This window comes from Felis catus, chromosome A1 (genome assembly GCF_018350175.1).
Source record: "Felis catus isolate Fca126 chromosome A1, F.catus_Fca126_mat1.0, whole genome shotgun sequence".
Lineage (NCBI taxonomy): Eukaryota > Metazoa > Chordata > Mammalia > Carnivora > Felidae > Felis > Felis catus.
This window is the reverse complement of record NC_058368.1, coordinates 190,197,003-190,219,136: the sequence shown is the minus strand read 5'-3', so window position 1 is coordinate 190,219,136 and position 22,134 is coordinate 190,197,003. Positions and strand designations below refer to the sequence as shown.

The window sequence follows — 22,134 nt, the reverse complement described above, 5'->3', positions numbered from 1 at the left end:
GGGAATGTCTGGGGAAGGTGCAGGTGCATGCCGTCCAGGCCAGGAGGGCCGGCTTCCCAGGCAGAGAAACCCAAGGTTCTACTCTCCTGTCCTTATGTGCCTGTGAGTTATTTAACATCTGGCACCTTCAGTTCTCTCGCCTTGGAAATCATGCCGAATCTCAGGTTTGCGGTGAGGATAAATGAGGTCTGTTTGTAAAGAGCCAAGTAGATCTCTGGTTACAGAGCCAGTTTATCAAATGGCAGCTGCTGTCACTGGCACCCTGGACCTGCCCCTAGGAGCCTAATCTCTTTGAGAAGGCAGGTCCGAGAGAGAAAAAAAACTACCCAGAGACTGATTAAGTGCTTAACTAAGGGTTAAGGGTCTTAACTAAGGGTCTTCTGATGAGATATTTAGAGAAGGGAGGATCTGCAGTAATTTAGAACTATGCTGTTTAACACAGGAGCCATTAGCCATATGGACTCTCTACATTAAAACTAAATAAAATTTAAAATTCCATTCCCCCATTGCACCAGCCATTCCATGCTCAGTAGCGTGTGAGTGACTCCTGTGTTGGACAGTGCAGATATGGAACATTCCCGTCATGACAAAAAGTTTTATTGGACCTAGACCCTGGAAGGAGGAAGCGTGGCTTGGGCTGCACTTTGCAGGAAAGGAATGATTGGCGGGTAGCATGTACCAAATCTGTGGAGTGAAGCTCACAGGAATTTCCCCCCTTCCCTCTCCTCCCCCTCCTCTCCTTCCTCCACCTCCTCCTCTCTCTGTCTCTCTCTGAATTGCTGCGTTAGCCGTTTTTTGTTATTGATCAGCTGCCTTTTTTGGTAACAGATTTTTTTAGGTACAATTTACCTACCATACAATTTATCCACTTAAATTGGACAATTCAACAACTTTTGTTAGTATATTCACAGAGTTGTGTATCCACCACCACAATCAACTTGAGAACATTCTCACTTCAAAAAGAAATCCCATAACCCTTTCACCGCCACCCATTACACCCTCCATGTGCCCCAGCTCTAGGTAACCACTAATCTATCTTGTGTCCCTATGGATTTGCCTGTTCTGGACATCGCATATAAATGGAATCATATGATATGTGACCTTTTGTGACAGACTTCTTTCACTTTGCACGCTGTTTTCGAGATCCATCCATCTTGTAGCACATACCAAAATGTATGATCAAATACTGTTCTTTATGGAACTACCACATTTTATTTATGTATTTATTAGTATTTATTATGTATTTATTATTTAGGTTATATCCACTTTGGGGCTGTTACAAACAATGCTGCTGTAAATATCCATGCATACATTTTTGAGAGGACATATTTTCATTTCCCTGTTTCTCTATAACGATTCTTCCTGCTTCTACCTTTGCCCCCTACAGTGTATTCGCACTGCAACAGCTACCGTTTTAAAATACAATTCATACCGTGTTATCCTGTTTCAGAACCCTCCCACTTCTCCTTGACTCCTTCAATGTGGAAATCCTACCCCTCACAAAGGCCTGCAAGAGCCAGTGGCCCTGGTCCCTCTCCATCTCCAGTTTCTTCCTTCTGCTCACTCCACTTCCACCACTGACTTTTTCATCCTTCAAACATGCCAGGCACACGCCTGCCTCAGGGCCTTTGCACTGGCCATCCAGAATGCACTTCTGTCAGTTATCCCTGTCCTTCTCCTTTTCTTCTTTCAAACTTTTTTCTAAAAGTCACATCTTGGTTATTTCTTCTCTGATCTTCCTACTAAAGTGTACAACTCTCTCTGCCCTCCCTTTTCCCCTTTATTTTTCTCCATAATGTGTATCACATTCTAATATGGAGTATTTGTTTTGTTCTCTGCCTTCCCTAGCATATAAGCCCCTTAGGGTAGAAACTTTTTTTTCTGTTTTGTTCCCTACTTTACTCCAGCACCCAGAATAGTTCCTGGCACATAGTAGATGTTCAATTGGATGCCTTAGCATCTCTCTCTGAATGTCTGTCTTACTCTTGGTCCCTAACCTTCTACCATCTGGTGCCTGACACTGTCCTAGGTGCTAGATACAAAACTGAGTAAGACATCATGCTTCTCAGAGAGGGCATGGTGAACGAATTGATTGGTTTGACTCACTTGGCCGCAGGTTCCAGGCTGCTCTCTAGAAATGAGCTCTGGAATTAGGGACTCCCCTGAGAAAGACCTCCCAGCAGCTATGACTCCCTCTACATGTCCAGGCACTGACTAGAGCCCCCGGGGAACAAGCCTTGGTCCTGCTCCGCACAGAGAGCACAGTGAGCCAACCCCCCTGGGCTGCCCGTCCTCACCTGCTGCCCCTCTGCCTGCAGCGTAAGGCCATCGAGCGGTTCTGCAGTGAGGTGAAGCGCCTTTGCCATGCCGAGAGGAGGAAGGACTTTGTCTCCGAGGCCTACCTCCTGACCCTGGGCAAATTCATCAACATGTTCGCCGTCTTGGATGAGCTGAAGAATATGAAGTGCAGCGTCAAGAACGACCACTCTGCCTACAAGAGGTCAGGGCACCCTCCCCCACTCCCCTCTGCCTGGGTAGCCAGCTTAGGGGAGGGAGGCAGAGGATAGAGCCCTTCTGCTAGGCTCCTTCTCCAGAACCAAACTGGCCATTCTCCAACACGGCAGGGTTGGGCCTCTATCAGTTTTTGCAGTTTGGGGACTAGGATGCAGAGCTGAGTCCTTGGAGAACTGGCTCTTTGTCAGCGTTCTGTCTCAAGATGGCATCAAATCCTCATTATCCCCTACCTGTGGAGCAGTAGCGGTTTCTGTGGTCCCATGCAGTGTGGGACCAGGAAAATAATCAGAAAATGGTCACATCAGTCGTTTCCTGCAAGATTCAGACAGCCAGTTCAAACTGCTTGTGTAAAAGAAGGAACTGGATTGGCTCCCAGAACTGAAAAGTTTCACTGGATCTGGATCTGGATACTCAGATGATGTTGGTCTGATGCCCTGTACCTCTCTCTTGGGCTCGACTTTCCTTGATAGCAGCTTCTTGCTCAGGCAGGCCTGTGCCCGGTGGTGGCCAGCAGCAGCTGTAAGCTTCCCTCTGACCAGCGTAGCTGCCCCAGTTTCAAAGGAAAGACGGGGAGCCTCTTTCATATATGTTTGCCAAAGTCCCATGGAGGATGGTCATTGCCCCAGTTTGGATAGTGCGTGCACCCCTCCATCAGTTACTGGTGGGAGTGGGGGCTGCAGCTCAGGGGCTTGTCCTCAGAGTCAGTCGGGGGCCAGTGTCAGCCTGCAAGAAAGAAGGACAGGGTGGGTGAGAGGTTATCACTCTCCAGAAATTAGGATCCAGCCACCCCGAAGCAACAGGTATCTTTCCTGTATGTTGTGGAGGTTCAGATGAGCCCTGCAGTGTCTGGACACTGCTTGGGAAGGATTTCCTGTGTCCCTGATGAAGAGAGTCCCTCCTCCTTGAGTCACCTCCTCCCAGGGCCCCGGAGCAACTGGAGAATGCAGACAACAGACCTGCTTCTCGTGATTTTATCCTCCTGAGCAAAGTATGAAACCTAGGGATGCCCGCAGGCAGAGCCCCATCTCCAGCCTGGCTCAGAAATGGCAGCTTTCACAAAGATTCGTAGACAATTCATAGTATAATGTCTCCCACACCCCCACCCCCGTTCTCCCCAGTTTTGGTCACAAGTGACATGCTCTGTAGAGCAGCTAGGGTCGTGAGCAAGGCAGGTGTCCTGTCCGTGCCCTCCCAGGCTGCCATAACACAGGCCGCACTGACACCAGGTCAGGCTGGAAAAGTCCAGGGTGCCATGGTGTTCCCCCTTCGAGTCCTGTGTGTATTCCCCGTACCCATCATCCCTTCCCCTGTAATCCTGTTAGGTGAAACAGACTTCTGTGTTCCATGCAGTGCTTTGCTTTAGAAACTTGGAGGTTTTCTATAAATAACATAATCTACTCAAAACCACTGCCTGGGGTTCTTCTCCATGACCGCTGTGCAGCTTCACAGCAGGTCACGGCACAGCGCGAGGATGCTCATTTCACCCTGCCTTGCCACCTCGGGCTGGTTGATAGGATGCCAGTTGGCCTTAAACTTGCTGACTTTGACATGCAGTATAATCTTGCCTCTTAATTTGAGGTACCTTTATCACAAGGGTGTACATGGCCCCAGACGAAATGACCCCAGAACACACTCTCCTTTGATGTTAGAGTCCCCTGTGATATTCAGAGCTCCTTCACCTCAGGGGGCAGTGAAATTCTGGGTTAGGTAGGAGCAAGAGCCCGTGAGGCCCGGCTTCAGCTGGTTACACTTGAGCATCTTTCTCTGCAACACCGTGTACAGGGCGGCACAGTTCCTGAGGAAGATGGCAGACCCCCAGTCCATCCAGGAGTCGCAGAACCTTTCCATGTTCCTGGCCAACCACAACAGGATCACCCAGGTGGTAGCAGATTCCTTGTTCATCTTGGCCTGGTGTCCCAGGACACAGGCAGGGGCCTGAAGTGTGGGTGGACCATGAGTAGGGGAGCTCAGTCCAGATCTAACATCTCCACTTCCTATTCATGAATTAGCAGACTTAAGTCTCGTCTCCCAGCCACAGATGACCCTTTTACCCTCTGCACATTTTGTTCTCTGAAAGCCTTCTCACCTTTGTTCTGCCCCCACGTGAGTGAGGATTGAGAGCATGGGTTCTAGAGTTTGACGGCCTTGTTTTCTAATCCTGGACCCTCCACTGACCCATTGTGAGACCTTGAGCAAGGTCTAAGCTTCAGTTTCCTCATCTGTAAGACGGGGCTGTTCTTTGAGAATATGAGACTCCATCTCCTAGGACTGTTGTGAGCCATAAATGAGACCCCGTATTAAATGCCCTTAGTAGACAGAGTGTGACAAATGGTAAGAGCATGAGCTGCTGCAGCTCTCCTTACTGCCACCACTTTGCCAGGCACTGCCCTCGGCTGCGACTCTCGAGCTCTGCCCGACTTAATGTAACCCGTCTTGCTCACCTGTCAGGTCAGCCTAAACGGGCACCAGCAAGAGTGTGAGCAGGACCCTGGCTGAGAGGGGCCGTCCATCTTGGAAGTGTTTTCAGGCTCACATCTGTCTCAGGGATGCTACTGGCTTCACTGGGCCCTTCCTGCTCCCGGTTGACTGCAGAAGGCTGTCAGGGTTGAGGCTCCATGTTTCTTTCCCGAGACTCAACCCCACGTCTCAGCCCCAGGTTGTCTGGGAGGGGCACCAGCAGTGCTGCCCACGGCATCCCCACAGGGGGGGCCAGGTTACGTCTTTGGAGAGAAAGAGCCTGAGACAAAGACCTCAGACTCTTCTCTTGTGGGAAATGCTTTTGTACTGCTGTGTCCTGCCGGGAGGGGCACACCTGCTGGTCCCCCTCTCCTCCCCTGGGCTGGGTCTTTCTGTCATCATCTGAGATGTCGTGACTAAGTCCACACCCTCAAAACTAAGCCTGGATCACCGCAGACCTGTTGCTGGAAAGCTGAACTGCTTTTCAGCTCAGCTCAAGAAAGTACTTTCTAACTGTCACAACTGCCAGGAAATACAATGGAGGACCCAGGGCAGGGGCAAGTTCCTTGCTGTGGGAGATTCACATGGGAGCTCTGACCTGTCACGGGCGGGGCGCATGATGGGGGGCAGAAGGGGGGATTTGCAGAAGATGCAGGCTCCCTCCACCTGGGATGGTCAGGGGGGCGGTGTGGGTGGGAGGAAGCAGGAGAGGGGCTAACCAGAGGGGGGCGCTGCTGTTCAGTGTCTCCATCAGCAACTGGAAGTGATCCCAGGCTACGAGGAGCTGCTGGCAGACATTGTCAACATCTGCGTGGATTACTATGAGAACAAGATGTATCTGACCCCCAGTGAGAAGCACATGCTCCTCAAGGTACAGCTGCGGTCACCCCACCCCCACCCCCAGGGCCGGAGCTTGCCCCTTCACTTCCTTCTTACTTAAAATCATTTTTTAAAAAAACATTTATTCTTTTTTCTTAATTAAATGCTGATACAGATCTTACTGCACATAATTTTTCGTAACCTGCCTTATTTCCTTTAATATGTCACATACATCTTTCCAGATGTGGTTATGGATATTTCTGCAGTGTAATTTTTAATGGCTGTTGCGTGTCCCATGGTAGGTGGACATTGTTATTAAACAAATCCCCTGTCGTTAGATATTTGTTTGCTAAACGGCACGGAACACTCTTACAGCACAGCTTTTGTGTACGTACTCTTGCCAAGTCAGACGTCCTGGAGGAGAAATTGCCTACTCAAAAGGAAAGCAAAATCTTCAAGCTTTTGCTGTATTTCGCCAAAATGATCACATTTGTTCCGTCAGTTTGCAAGTTTCGTTTTTAATTTATCAAGTACTATCTATTGTAGAAAATCTGGAATGTATAGAAAAGCACAAAAAATGTTAATCTCTCACAGTCTTTCCATCCAGAGGTACTACTTTTAGCGTTTTGATGTATTTCCTTCTAATTTTTTCTATGCTCGACATGTTTTCAACATCTGCAATATGCATAAGTTATGTGCATGTATAATTTGCGTCCCATTTCATTAAATGTGTCTGGAATATTGCACAGCCGCTAAATAATGTGCTCTGGATGTGCTTGCATTTCTTTAGCCATCAGTCCACCTCTGGCTACTTGGGTTGTTCCTGATCTCTCTCGGCAGAGATAGCACTGAGATGAGCCACCTTCCCCATGTTCTTATACACGCTGCACGGTCCTTTTGATTCTGTCTTCCCCAGAGTCTCCCATTCATTGATCTCCTGCTGGCTTTATTTTTCCTCCTCTCCTCCAGGCCACCCTCGCTATTCTAATGCCAGCCCTGTGGGGGTTCCCTTCTCTCCATCCCCATAGCACCTCAATGAGGTTTGCAGGACAGTATGGCTCAGTGACTTGTTCACTCCGGCTTCCTCTGCATAATCAGAGGTCCAGCAACTCACCCAGAGCCTAGTGGCCTCTCACCCCCATAGCTCTTCCCCAAATAGCTGCTGCCACACCCTGGGGCACTAAATCCCAGTCTCCCCCCTCCCCCGAAAAGCCCTCCTAGATGCTGCCATCAGATTCTCAAGCCCTTGTTTTCTCTCGTTGGCTTTTTTTTTTTTTTTGGGGGGGGGGGGAGAGAGAGGGAGAGAGAATCCCAAGCAGGCTCCATGCTGTCAGCACAGAGCCCGATGAGGGGCTCGAACTCATAGATCGTGAGATCCTGACCCGAGCTGAAATCAAGAGCCACTTAACCAACTGAGCCACCCAGACACCCCCATCACTGACTGACTTTTAATCACTTTTAGTTCCTCCACACCTCTGCTTCCCAGCCTTCTTGCCCTCAGCTCTCTGCCTTTTTCCCAGCTCTGCAGTTTGTGATAGTGAACTCAGATGCCACCAGGGGTGCCACTCCCCTGACAGGGAAAAGTCTGGCACACACCCTGCAGAGCATGGGGACAGGATAGGACTAAGGGGGATGCGACCTTAATGGTCCTCCAGTCCAGTCCCTTACGTGTCAGATGTGACTTCCCCACGGAAGCTGCTTTCAGCCTCTTCGTTCAGGCCCCCTTCAGCCTCGCTGTGCATTTGACAAAAGGAGCAGAACATGTCAGCGTTCGAGAGCTATTAGAGGGACAGGCATATCCAGAGTCAACCTGCCAACCTGCTCATAGAGCACTGTCAGGCAGGGAAGTCGCCAGTGGCTCCCTGGCGATCTGTGCGTTGTTTTAGCTTCTTTGAGGAGAGAAGTGAATAGCTGAATGTTCATCCAACACTGAGGAGGTATTCACAAGTACCTGTGATGTGCCAGACCCCAGGGATGCAGGAACAGACTGGCTCAGCTCTTTCCTTCAGGAAGGATCTGAATGTGTAAATGTTGTCAGATCTGGGTTCAGACCCTGTCTCTGCGACTTATTAGCTATGTGACCTCAGCAAGCTGGCTAACCTCTCTGTGTCTCCAGCGCCTCATCTGTAGAATAAGGTTGTTGTGTAAACTTGATTCATGATTGTTGTCAGAATTAAGGAGAATACCTGGTGAAGCCCTATTCACAGACTCTGGCCCACGGTAAGGACTCAACAAGTGGCCACCGTAATGAGATACTAAAGGCAGTCTGAGTTTCTTCGTAGAAATAAAATCTGGGGTTGAAATTAGATTTATGTCTCCTTTCTTTATGTGAAGACACGTGGGTTTTGAGATAGAATGTGTCACTACATGATGTACATATGTGCACGCCTCCTTTTTTTTTTTTTTTTTTTTTTTTTTTAACTTTTCCAATGGTTGTGATGGGCTTCTGTGCTCTGCCCCTTCTCACTCTAGGTAATGGGTTTTGGTCTCTACCTGATGGATGGAAATGTCAGTAACATTTACAAACTGGATGCCAAGAAGAGAATCAACCTCAGCAAAATTGATAAGTTCTTTAAGGTCAGAACCTAAGGCTGGGGCTGGACTGAAGGGTGGTCTTTCTGGGGAAAAGAATGAAATCGGCCAGCAAGCAGCGGGGCTTGTTGATTGAGACACAAGCTCTACAGACTCCAAGAGGAGGAGGAGGATAGAGTGATCAGGCCTCCAGCTGCCCGGAGAAGGCACTCACTATGGAAGCCTGGCCCGTTAAAGTCAGACATGCTCCCAGTCTCAGGATTTGGCTGGGGTTCGCCTGGGGGGCCTTACAGTTCTTTCTGCAGGTGGCTTTTTCTCTTTCCTGAAATCCCTTGCTATCTCAACAAAGAGGTGTATCCCAGAAGATAGTGCCTGCTTTCATTTTCTGTATATATTAGAGCTCACAGAGGCAGGAGGATTAAAGACTGGATTTTAAATTGATCCACATTTGCAAAATCACAGCCTCTTCTGGCCCCGGGGGGCTCCCTCAGCTTGCCCCTGCCTCTGGGCATAGTGCCTCATCATCGGCCATTATACACTCAGACCTTTGCAATGCCTCCAGGGTTTGATCTTCTGGCCCCAATTTTTTCTTTTAAATAAAACCTTGGGGTTAAATTAAGCCTTTGGGGTTTTCATGAAGGGATTTCCTGCTTTGGGATTGAATTCCACAGTGTTGGTTCATTCTAGCATTGGGCACTTCAGGCGTGCAGTGGAGCCTCAGGGGTCAGATATGGAAAATCCTGGTTTACATTAAAAGCAGAACCCCTCAAAAGTGTGGCATGGGAGACACTAGCCTGGATCCCACTGACTCTTCTAAGTTAAGGGGGAAGTAAACCACCAATAGGCATCCTGTGGCTTTGCTTCTTTTCAAGGCTGGAACTTTCACTTTGCTCTGGAGCTGCACCAAACGAAGACAGGGCTTATCACGGAGACCATGCAGAACCCACCTCTGCCCTGAGTCAGCGTGAATGAGATAGGGGTGGGGTTGAGGCATACAGCTTTGCCATAGTCAGGCCTGGGTTTTAGTCTGGCCCTGCCACCTGATAGCTGGATGATTCTGTGAAAGTCACTAAGCCTTTCTGAAATGGAGTTCATCAGCCTGGACAATATGAATGCCAAGGGTATCTACTTTCTAGGGTTCCCCTTGGGATTTGGTGGGAATTACATAGGTGAGTCACAGCCCTGGATTACAATCTTGGCTCCTTGACTTCAAGTTGGTTTGACTTTGTGTGAAAATCACTTCAGCTGTCTAAACCTCAGTTTTGTTGTCTTTGACATGGGAATGATAATAGTACCGACCTCACACAGTATTTGTGTGGATTGAGATACTGTTTTTTGTTGTTGTTTTGTTTAATTGACTAGGTTTTAGAGCAATTTGGGCTCACAGCAAGATTGAGCAGAAAGTGCAGAGTTTTCCTGTTTACCCCCTGACCCCCGCCATGTACAGCCTCGCCCAGTATCACAATCCCCACCAAAGATACATACTTTTACAGTCAGTGAACATACCCTGACACATCATTATCACCAAAGTCCTTAGTTTACATTAGGAATCACTCATGGGGTTGTACATTCTGTGTGTTTTGACAAATGCAGTATGACACGTATCTACCACTGTCCTAAAGATCTTCTGGTCTTGAAGTGCTTGACTGCATAGAAGCTAACAGTAAATACCAGCCTCCTCTCCATTTGTCTTGGTCTTCAGTTAGGACTTGTCTGCCCTTTAGTGTTCGGTGTTATGGTTTCAATTGCTTCACATTGTAGAGTTTCTCAGGAAGGCCACACCTAGCCAGCGGCATCCAGGTATCCACTCCTGGCCCAGAGTTTACAGCAGCAAGAATCCACTAACCACTAACCCAGAGAAATTAGAGCAGAACGAACCCTGCCCTGGGAGGCAGGCCTTCTGGTCCTCATCCTTCGTCCATTCTTCTTGCTGTGTGACCTTGGACAAATCACTTTGCCTCTCTGGGCACACTTGCTGGAACACAGGTTGGTTGGAGGCAGGGGAGGACTTGAACGCTGTCTGGGACTCTTTCTGGTTCTGAGGTTACACAGTAGCATTATCAGAAGCAGAAACTAGGGGTCAGCCCAGAGGTGCACGGAAGCCTGCTTTCCCCTGTGGAGGGCGGCCGCCCGGCTCTGCCCTCAGCATCTCACGCCTTGTGTTTGCTTCCTTTGCAGCAGCTGCAGGTGGTGCCCCTTTTCGGCGACATGCAGATAGAGCTGGCCAGATACATTAAGACCAGTGCTCACTATGAAGAGAACAAGTCCAAGTGAGTGCCTGCCATAATGTCTCTTGGCTCCCGCGAGGACGCCCAGCCCGGGCAGGGGGCCGAGGGGCCACTTCAGCCCCTCCCCCCTCCCCAGAGCCCTGGGCAGGTGGATTCCATCGGAACACTGGCACCTGGCCGGCCGGAAGGGAACAGCGGAGGGTGCTCTGAGCCCTTTTGTATCTGACCTTTGCTGCCAGGGTTCAAAAGTGCTCAGAGCACAGCCACGCCCCTTCTCTGTCCCAGCCGTGACCCGTGCCTCTCAGAGTGGGAAAGCAGGAGCCTTCCTTCCCTTGAGAAGGGGGTACTGGCTGGCCCTCAGTGGTCGGGTGGAGCAGGATGGTGGTCTTTTTCATCACCTTGGTTCTCTCCTCAGATTTGAGTCCATGCAGTAAGTATGTCATTGAGTATATGGTTTAGATAGTTCCCCCTATGAAATGGGTTGACAGCCTCACCTTAGACTGTTTTATAAACCACCATTCTAGGTGACCTGTGCTGGGATCTGGGGTGTCAATGACTCCTGGAAGGTGGGGGACATCCAGCTACAGCCTTGGCCACTCTGGGGCTGTTAGGAAGGTTTCTTCTGTCTGCATCTTTCCCAAAGCTGAATGAATATGACCATTCATACAGAGAGGAGCTGACTGTCCTTTAGTCAAAAGTGAGGGCTTGTGTCTGAAAAATATATAAATGGAGTATCCCTGAACCCCACCAGCCTTGAGCCACTGTGAAGGAGTCTCATCAAGGAAGCCGGTTAGTCTCTTCGTAACCTGCTGGCTGCTAGTATGTGAGGAGGTTTTCTAGGAAAATCACGGAATTGAGAAGGCTGCGCTCATTTCCTCATGTTTCCTACATGGATTCTCGACCACCTGAAGTTGGCTGGGAGTGGTGACGTGGCCACAGTGGGGTGTCGGAGGTTTGAGAGGTCGTGTCCCCATCCCTGTACAAAAATAACCCAAAATATGAGTCATGTCGAAGTGTAAATGTGGGGAAATCTGTCACCAGTCCAAGCATTCTTATCAGGGCCACTTCAGAGATCCTTCTGAGATATTACATTTTCCCCAAAATGTTTATCTGCCTCGTTTGGTGCCTGGGCTTAGTCTGCCTCCTGGGTCACCCAGCACCAGATGACAGAACAGGGTGGAGGGGGCTGTCTTTTTTCTCTTGGAGAAGGAGAGTGAAGACTTCCATTCATTGGTTTCCTCTCCATTCTAGGATGGTTTTCCCAATGGTATCTTTCCAAAGAGTTGAGGAGAAAGAAGAGAGGCAAGGAGAACAAGAAGGGGGGGGGGGGGGTGAGGGGGAGGGGCAGAGCATGCCAGCAATACCCCTCTCAGAGTGATCATGTTGTCCCTTTCGTGGAGTCCTTCCGTGTTGCCAGGTCACTGCCGAAAAAGAAGGCAGTCCCTTTAGGTTTCCCCAGGCCCACCCCCAGTGGCCCTTCCACACAGCTTCAACCCCAAGATATCAGTGCTGACAGTCAGTAGGCAGGTTTGGGGACACCCCCCACCTTGCCTTTTCTTTGCTCAGTTTCCAGTTCTATGTAACCCTAGAGAGGCTCCTCACTCATATAACTGGTAAGTACCGTGGACACCAGGTATCTGGAAAAGCCTGTGATTGGGTCTTAGAGGAGGAAGAAGACTATTCCACTCAGCCTGTGGCAGGCTCTCTTGCTGGTGGCTGGGAGGCCTCTTGGGTCCACCCAGGGAGGCCAGACACATTTGGCTGAACACCAGGTGTAACCAGTCAGTGGAAGGAGCCTGTCCCACTGAGGCACCTAAGGCCAGAACCTGCTCCAACCCTGTGATTTTCTGCCCAGGTGGACATGTACCCAGAGCAGCATCAGCCCCCAGTACAACATCTGCGAGCAGATGGTTCAGATCCGGGATGACCACATCCGCTTCATCTCCGAACTCGCTCGCTACAGCAACAGTGAGGTGAGCTCACTCTGGCTGGTGGGTTGGAGGCCTGTGGGGGCTCAGGGTGTGAAGGAGTAAGGACCAGCCAGGGAGGGAGTGATCACAGGGATGATGGGGAGCAGGGGTGAGGGGATACATTTCCGAGGCAAAAAGGCACAGTGGCCAAGAACATGGAGTTTAGAGCCAGGTAGAACTGGACTTGATTCTGGTCCTGCTACTGACCTTAGCAAGTTATGCACAATCTCTATGCCTCAGTTTCCTCATCTGTAAAATGGGGGTTGTGGTATCTGGGAAGGTTCGTTGAGAGGATTAAACAGTATATTGCATGGAAAACACATCATGCCCAGCAGATAACAGTGGCCCAGTAATGGTTTATCTGCACATGATCCAAACCATCTCCCCCCTGGATGGCAAGAGAACACTCATGCTCAAAGCTCTATCTAAATATTTTTAAACTATACAATAATAAATTATCATTGTAACACCAGAAAATGCAATTAAGGACAGAAGAAGAGTATAAAAATCTCTTATAATCCCACCAATTACATGTTCACTGGTGTTAAATTTTCTTTTCTTTTTTTTTAAATATGGAAATACAGTCAATGCACATACCTCAGAAAAAATGCAGATATGCAAAAGAGGAAAAATCCATCACGTAAAATTCTACCAACCATAACCAACTATGGTTAATATTGGGGTTTATATATTCTCCTGGACTCTTCCTATATATACCCTTATAATAGATTTATATGTTGGTTTGAGAAACACAGGTCTTCTGATTTGAACCTGGATGACTCTGCACTATCCCACATTTGCTCACTGGTTCCATCATGTGGTTGGCGGCCAAAGTGCACATGCTTTCCAAACCCAAACCCTGAAAATGTCTTTGATCAGAGGACAACATATTTGAAATGAGGGCAGCCAGACAAGTGCACACAATGTGATCATTAGACAGCTGGCCCATATTCTTCTGAGGGCTCCAGGAAGGCATGGACCAAGGTCAAGCCCAAATCTTTGGCTTTCTTAACCATATGTGCCAATCATCTGAACTTAAGCTCTGAGAATAATTTTAGTCCTGGGGCCTCCTTCATCCCTGTCAAGTTTTGGTGTGATCTAAGAGTGAATCTGGCTTCAAGTTATTTTTTAAGCTATGTTTTATACATGTGTATATACCGACAATTGTCATCATTCACAGTAGTTATATTCTGTAAAGTGGGCACAAACACTGGATCAGCAAAATACTGAATGAAGCATTGCTCCTAGACAAAGTACAGAGTTAAGTTCCTGTGAAACTCTGGTCACCTCATATCATAGATGATCAACGTGTATAACCTTGTTTTCGATATGTGTCTATTTAAAGACACCTTATGTAATTAATATGTATTGTTGATTCATTAACAGTAACTCATATCCAACAGCACTATAACTCATGTCCCAACAAAACTTATCTAAAACATGAGTTTTTTCCATAAAGCACATCATAGCCTTCTTACAGTTAGAATCACTAGGCAGAACATTAGCATTAAATTTGGAGGCATTTTTAATAGTGAAATCATCAGCAGAAATGCAAAAATGTGGAAAACATGGCATTAAATAAACCATGAGAAGGACACTTGTGTATGGCATGATTACTGAAACAAGAAGGCAGAGCCTGGCCATTTTTGACCTCAGCTGGGAACATGACTTTCTGATTTTTCACCACTGGGCACATATCTGCAAATGACCGTTAAAGATACTGCAAGTATTGACTTGGAGATTACAAATAAATTTTAGTGAGTAGGCAAACACAAATACAGAATCCACAAATAATGAGGACTATGTATATATGTATATGAACATAGATACCTGTATCCACGTATATCTATGCATATACATGGGCATACATCCATGTGTCATTATGGAATATGTCACACTCAAATAGATGTTTGTCTTCAGTGCTTTTCAATTGGCGAGTCATGTCTAATGAGTTGTGAAATTAATTTAGTGGTTTATGATTAGCATTTTTGTGTGAAATAGGATAGAAAGTCAGAGAAATTCTCATGTGTTCAGGGTAAAGTTGCTTCATGCAAAGTTGTTGCTTCATATATATGGTTAAGATCTCCTTGCAGGTACGTGTCCCCGAGTTGCTGTGTGGTGACTCTGGCATCACACAACCTGAGGTTAAAGCCTCAACCATTTACAAGCCACATGGCCTTCAACAAAGAACTTGTCTGAAAATGAAGGGGGTATAATAATAGCACTTCCCTTGTGTTATTCTTGGGGGAATCAGTGAAATCATGTATAAAAGTGCCAGCACATACATGGTGAGGGTGACGGCCCGTGTTCCCCAGGTGGTGACAGGCTCCGGGCTGGACAGCCAGAAGTCAGACGAGGAATACCGTGAGCTCTTCGACCTGGCCTTGCGGGGCCTGCAGCTTTTATCCAAGTGGAGCGCCCATGTCATGGAGGTGGTAGGTGTCCCTGAGGGCAGACGGCTTGCCCTCCCCTGTCCCCTGCAGACTGACCTCTGTTCACATGGACTCCTGGCTGCCTCTGCCTCTCCCTGAGCACTCTTTTTTTTTAACAGCCTTACTGAAATGGAATTTGCGTACAATACAGTTCACTCATTTAAAATGTAAAATTCATTGGTTTTTAATATATTCACAGAACTGTGCAGCCACAGTCATTTTCAGAACATTTTTATCAGTTCCAAAAGAAACCCTGTGCAATCCCCTCCCCCATTCCTTATCCACACAGCCCCAAGCAATCTGTCTTCTGTCTCTGTAGATTTCGCTATTCTGGATGTTTCCCATAAGTAGAATCGTATACTCTGTGGTTATTTGTGTCTGGCTTCTCTTACTTCACATCTTCAAGAACCACGACCCATGTTATAGCATGAGTCAGAACTTCATTCCTCTTATGACTGAATTACATTCCCCTCTGCATGCTCACACCACGTCTGACTTTTCCATTCACCTGCTGATGGACATTTGGGTTTTTCCTCTCCCCACCAGTACTCTTGGAAGCTGGTTCACCCCACAGACAAGTTCTGCAACAAGGACTGCCCAGGCACAGCGGAGGAGTACGAGAGAGCCACGCGCTACAACTACACCAGCGAGGAGAAGTTTGCCTTTGTCGAGGTGGGTGCTGACTCCGCACGCATCCCGCCCTCGGCCCCCCCACCCCCACCCCCCGCAAGGCTGCTGCTTGGTGTCGACCCTGGTAGCCATGGCAGCCTCCTTGTGTGCTTTTGCTTCCCTGACCCCCTCCTCCTGCCCGAATCCGTCTCTGGCATAAGCTACCATTCAAAAATGATTAGAAACTCATTCTCCGGGAACTTGGGTGGCTCAGTCGGTTGAGCATTTGACTCTTGATTTTGGCTCAGGTCATGATCTCAGGGTCATAAGATTGAGCCCCGCGTCAAGCTCTATGCTGAGACTGGAGTCTGCTTGAGAGATTCTCTCTCTGTCTCTCCCTTTGCCCCTTTCCCCTGCTCATGCTCTCTCTCTCAAATAAAAAATAAAATAAATGAAAAAAGAAGGAACTTTTTCTGTTCCTAACGATCCAAAGGAAGGCATTCACTCCACTAGAAAAATGGGCTAAAGGAAGCCAACAGAAGAGACAGGGACAAGTGGCCAAAAGAGATAAGAAAAATGCCCAGACTGATGAGTGATCGAAGAACTATAGGTAGAAACTGAGATATGATGAAATGGCAGATGTTGGACCCCCAGGATTTAGTGTCTGATTTTATCTTTTCTTTCTTACTGTACATCATCTATTTTTGTTCTGCTTTGTGGGCTATTTCCTTAAGATCAGCTTTGTCCTGTGTATTTTTTATCATGCCTGTTACATTTTTAATGTCCGAAAGCTCCATCTTGTTCTCTGAATGTTCCTTTTATAAACGTCCCTGTTCTTGTGTCAGAGTATACAGTACCTTCATGAGGACAGTATAGCTCTTTTTATCATCTTTATTGAGGCATAATTTATATGCAGTAAACTGGATCTATTTAAAGTATATAACTCAAAGACTTTTGACAGTTGTATACACACCTCTGAACCACAAAGGTAAGATACAGAACATTTCTGTCCTGGCTTCGACAGCACCCGTACTAGAATTAGAACAGTACAGAGAAGGTTAGCATGGCCCCTGCACAAGCACGACACACAAATTCTCCCCTTAAAGACTTGGTGCCATTTGCAGTCTATCCTCCCGCCATCCTTGTGCCCAGTCACTTTTTTTTTGTCACCACAGATTTGTATTTTCTATCATTTTTCATAGTTTGTAATTTTTTGTGTTTGGGTCTGTTACTCACCATCATAATTTTGAGTCCTATCCACATCGTGTTGTGTATCAGTAGTAGTTCCTTTTTATTGTTGAGTGTTATTCCATTGTGTGGATATACTATGATTTGTTTGCCCGTTCAACTGTTGATAAACGTTGGGCCATTTCCAGCCTTTTGGCCAATATGAAAAACGTTGCTTTAAAGATTTGAATATAGGGGCACCTGGGTAACTCAGTCGGTTGAGCGTCCGATTTCCACTCAGGTCATGATCTCGCGGTCCGTGAGTTCGAGCCCCACGTCGGGCTCTGTGCTGACAGCTCAGAGCCTGGAGGCTGCTTCGGATTCCGAGTCTCCCTCTCCCTCTCTGCCCTCCCCTGCTCATGCTCTGTCTCTCTCTCTCAAAAATGAATAAACTTAAAAAAAAAAAAAAGATTTGAGTATAAGGTGTGTAGATATAGGTTTTTATTTCTCTTGGAATGGCCGTATTGTAGGTTTATGCTTAACGTTTTAAGGAATTGCCACACGGTTTTCCAAAGTGGAAGTGCCATTCCATATCGTCACCAACAGTACGTGAGAGTTCTGTTACTCCACACCCTCACAGTCCTTGATGTTGTCAATTTGATTTATTTTAGTCATTCTAATGGCTGGTTAGTGAAATCTCATTGAGGTTTTAGTTTGTATTTCCCTGAAGACTGATGATAACGAGCATCTTTTCACGTGTTTATTGGCCATTCTTATATCCTCCTTTGTGAAATGTTGTCTTCTGAAATTTTTTGCCCATTTTTTAAACTGGGTTTCTGTCTTCTTCTTGAATTGTGGGAATTCTTTATATGTTTGGGACTACAAGTCCCTAGTCTTATATATGTTGTAAATATTTTTTCTCATTGGGGACTTTGCCTTTTCACTGTTTTAGGGATACCTTTTGAAGAGCACCTATTTTTACATTTTGATAAAGTGTAACTTATCAATTATGTTATGGTTTGTGATTTTTGTGTTCTAGCTAAGAAATCTCTGCCTAGCCCGAAATTGCAAATATTTTCTCTTAAGTCTAAAAGATCTGCACACTCATCTGTGTTTGGAATTATTCTGAAATATCTTCACTCTCTATCCCTTCTTTTGCCTCACTATTTTAATCCTAATTACATCTCTAGCCGAGAGCCCAGATTTTTTTATGGCATCATGTTCCTTTAAGGCTTCGGTCCCATTGTTTCTCTACACCAAAGCTTCTTTCCAGCAAAACCATCATACGTATTGATTCTAATGAAAATCCTCACCTCCTAAACTTTGTTTTCACCATTTTCCCTAACGTCAGATATTCTATTTATTCCTTTGAGGTTTAGAGGAAGGAAAAAGATCTTAGCTTCTTAGCTCATTCATTACTTTATTCACTCCTTTTCAACAAAACTTTTCTGACAGCCCACCTCACGCCCAGGCAGTGGGCACAGGGTGTGGACAGCACTGCTGGGCCCTGTTCCTGCAGCACTTACAGCCTGGTGCAGAGGGAGGAGGTCTAACACATCATGAGTGTTAGACTCATCACGGGTGTGATAAGTGCAGTGGTTGGTAAGAGGCTGATTTGGCATGTGCTATCCCCTCCCCTCCCCTCAATCTAGGTATTAGTGCTTGTGGCTGATAGGGGCCAAAAGATCAGGTTTGTTGCTGGGGAAGCTGGACTAGGGATGTGACTTCCAACCAATGCCACCTGAGACTTCTTGTTCCTCCTCCGTGCCATTTAACTTACCCACTGGGAAACAGACAGAGCAACTGTAGAAATACATGCGTCTCTTCCTCGGGATGGGGAGGGAATGGTTATTGCCAGGACAAGACAGGAACCCAGGCAGACAGATCTCAGAAGAGATCTCCAAGGCAGGCCAGCATACGCTCATCACAAACCCGCCCCCACCTCTGCAGATAGATAAGTGAGTTAAAGGTCTAGGGAGGAGGTAAACAGAAGGGCAGAGGCTTTCCCTCACCTGAGACTTCTACAGAGATATTGTGTCCTGGAGGAAGTCCTATGGACTCCACAGCAACCGGCCAAGTTCTTTCGAAAGCAAAGATGGTAAAAATTCTATAGAAAATTTTATGGTCAGAAGAGTTCTACTTGATACAGTCTGTGGGTGCATGGTATGTAGAGGGGCCTCTAGAAGTCAGAGTGGTCCACAAAATGTGGTCTGTGAATAAGCTGCCATTTGTCACCAGTCAGCAGGAAGATAAGGACCTGGTGCCAGAATGAAAACCAGCTACATCGTGAAGCACACCGTTCCATTTAGCTGACATCTTTGCTGTGTAGCAGGACTTTGTTGACGAAGAAAGCAGAGCACTGATTTCCCATGCAGCACACGTTTCTGACCTGGTTGTGAACGGGCACTTTGAGTAGCACTAGCCCCTTGCTTCCGGACCCTCCCTGCAATGTGGTGAAGGGTACTGGACAGATAAGTGAGCTGAAGCACAGTGAGCCTGATCTTGATCTGTGCCTGGCCAGGTGATTGCCATGATCAAAGGCCTGCAGGTACTCATGGGCAGGATGGAGAGCGTCTTCAACCAGGCCATCAGGAACACCATCTACGCGGCCCTGCAAGACTTTGCCCAGGTGACACTGCGTGAGCCCCTGAGGCAGGCGGTGCGGAAGAAGAAGAATGTCCTTATCAGGTGGGTCTTCAGATGGCCCTTTTCAAGAGCACATCTAAAATCAGGGGGTGCTAGGTGTAGACGACAGAGCATGTTCCTGTCTCAATCAGCTTCCAGAGCAGCCTCTGAACACACACACAGCTTACTAGCAAGTTCCAGCAAATTCTAGGAGGCCTTCTTAGGAGTTGGACGTTTGAAATGAAGCCTCAGTCTCTGGGTTTGTAGCCCATATCCACCATTAGCTGTGTGCACTCAGTCAAATAACCTACTTTCTCTGAACCCCAATTTTCCTCCTTTGTAAAATGTGGACGATAACTTACTTCATTGGCTGTTGATAGAGTGAAATAATCAGTGTGTAGACCTAAGCACACAGCAGCATGGAGTAAGTATGCAACAAATATAAGTTATCATTAAACTTTTGAACATGCAGAGATGTAACTGGACTAGTGAAACGCCCCTGTAATGAGAAAAAAAAAATTAGGCAGTGGCCCTCAGAGTCACCTGGGCACTTGTTAAAGTGCAGACTTCTGGACTGTAGCTCAAGCCTGAGAAGCCAGCCCTTCACCCTGGGGTGGTTAGACGCAGGAATTCTAAGACAAGTGCTCCTGGGCCATCTCAGACTCTAGAAACAGGCTTGCAGGGCTTCCTCCCACCAGTAAAACCTACTCTGAATATTGGTTCTTCCTTCCCAGTGTCCTCCAGGCAATTCGAAAAACCATCTGTGACTGGGAAGGGGGCCGAGAGCCGCCTAATGACCCGTGCTTGAGAGGGGAGAAGGACCCCAAAGGTGGATTTGACATCAAGGTGCCCCGGCGTGCTGTGGGGCCCTCCAGCACACAGGTAAGTGGCTCTGGGCACAGGCCAGCTCTGTTGACTCAGAGGCCAGCCAGGCCATGGTAGGTCATCCTGGCTGGACTGTGGGGTGGTGGGGCTGGGTGGTCCTCAGGCAGGAGGGGCAGGGTCCAGCAGCTGTTCTAGTCTTATTCTGCCATCTTGTTTTAATATAGGAGGGAGGACTACCAGCTTAAGATTCAGGAGACCTGGATTCTAGTCCCAGATACCTGTGTGACCTCGGGCATGTTACACAGTCTCCTTGTGCCTCAGTTGTCTAATCTGGCAAATGGAGGTAGTACCAGGACTGGCTATCTCCTAGCCCTGTGAAGTTTAGGTTCCAAAGTGTAGGAGGAATTTAAAGTAGAATCTATATGCATCTATCCTGTCCCTCTGTAGTGAACCCTGGCCCCTTCCCCTGAAGTGACATCCTAGCTTGGGAATTTATAAGTTCTGCCTCTGACTTGCTGTGTGATCTTAGGCAAGCACCTTGACCTGTCTGTACTCTAATTATCTTCTCTATTAAACGAAAATTTTGAATGAGATCATGTTACTGACAAGTATTATCCCCTCAAATGCACTAGTATCAAAAGCCCTTGACCCCTTAGAGAGAGTCTAGTAATCAGAGATATTCAGTTGTTAACCAAAGCTTCTGAACAAGAGGTCACCTGGGATTTATCCAAAGTAGTCATACATTTGTTAAAAAAAAAAAAAAAAAAGTAAAGAATCTGGGCATCTTGGTCAAATCCTTGCCACTTACTTAAGGATAAGCAATTCCTGGTAGGCTTTTTGAGGAATTGGAAAAAAGCATAAGGGTCCATTGAACTTTCAGGGGTCTTGCAGGAACTCCCACTTCACATGACCTTTCAGCCTCTCTCAGCTCTGAAACCCTGAATCTGAATCATCTGAGATGAGCCATGTGAGGCCCACCGCCTCCCCTTCTATGTGTGTGTGTCTGTGTCTGGGCAGGGGCCGGGGACGAAGGATGGGCCAAGACGGGTTCTCAGCCATGTCACTGTAACTTCCTTGGCTTCACAGCCCACGGGCCAGTTTGCACTAATCTTGCTGGTTGTGGAAATCCCAGGGAAGCTTCTACAAATACTTCTATGTAATGTCAAGGACCACAGACCTTTCCAGCCTAGGACACACCTCATGGGTGTTTCCATAAGTCCCAGGACATGAGTGAGGGAGACCCAGACAAGGCCAAAGAGAAACTGGAAAGGAGGAAGAGGGCCACACAGGCAGGGAGGGAGGGACAGAGAGGAGGAATATTTATGTAGGTGGTCTGAGAGGGGAGTGTGACCACGAGTTAACCCCCAGCACCACCAAATCATACGAGGCGGCATAGATGCATTTTCAGTAGACTCCCGAAGTCAGAGCTGGAAGAGCCCTTAGAGACAAGCTAGTCCCAGTGCCCTCCCTATTTTACAGATGGGGAAACTGAGGTCCGGAGAGGGGAAGTGACTTGTCTAAGTCACAAGATGAGTCACAGGCGGAGGTGGGACGAGAACCCAGGTCTCCTGACTCCCGCCCCGGGGCTCTGTTAGGGCCTTCAGAGCACAGGAGACAGGGGCATCTAGCAGAGCTGGGCTGCTGACTGATCTGATGAGTTAAATAGAAGCAGGTGGGAAGAGTTCCCCCTCCTTTATCGATGCAATGGATTTTCAAATAGAATTTGATGTAGATCAGTCAGTTCCACATGGATGGTACTTGATGAATCCTTTCCTTGATGACTCCAAAGGCCATCATTAGAATAGTGCTTCTCGGTTCTTAGGGATGATCAGGCCTGCCCAGCGATGGGGTTGCAGAGGGTGGACTGTCCAGTAAACTGGCCACCACGGGGAGCTCTTGCACCACCAAGGGAAGTGCTGTGGCAGGGGCGTGTGCCCCTCCTCTCTGAGGCTGCGT

At 47.6% G+C, this 22,134-nt stretch overlaps 1 protein-coding gene and 1 non-coding gene across 8 annotated transcripts in view; both read left to right on the top strand.

Annotated features, from left to right (window-relative positions):
• Window positions 1-22,134, top strand: part of CYFIP2 (cytoplasmic FMR1 interacting protein 2) — a 128,703-nt gene that overhangs the window by 30,907 nt on the left and 75,662 nt on the right. For all 7 annotated transcript variants that reach the window (XM_023260164.2, XM_023260157.2, XM_023260160.2 and 4 more), the window contains 10 exons: window positions 2,319-2,500; window positions 4,297-4,393; window positions 5,714-5,842; window positions 8,263-8,367; window positions 10,501-10,592; window positions 12,406-12,523; window positions 14,836-14,955; window positions 15,499-15,624; window positions 19,250-19,416; window positions 20,088-20,235. In XM_023260164.2, coding sequence (XP_023115932.1) covers window positions 2,319-2,500; window positions 4,297-4,393; window positions 5,714-5,842; window positions 8,263-8,367; window positions 10,501-10,592; window positions 12,406-12,523; window positions 14,836-14,955; window positions 15,499-15,624; window positions 19,250-19,416; window positions 20,088-20,235 — 1,284 coding nt within the window. The remainder of the gene's footprint in view (window positions 1-2,318; window positions 2,501-4,296; window positions 4,394-5,713; window positions 5,843-8,262; window positions 8,368-10,500; window positions 10,593-12,405; window positions 12,524-14,835; window positions 14,956-15,498; window positions 15,625-19,249; window positions 19,417-20,087; window positions 20,236-22,134) is intronic.
• Window positions 16,570-16,671, top strand: LOC111556943. The gene has a single exon (XR_002736637.2). It is a non-coding gene; the product is annotated as a U6 spliceosomal RNA (small nuclear RNA).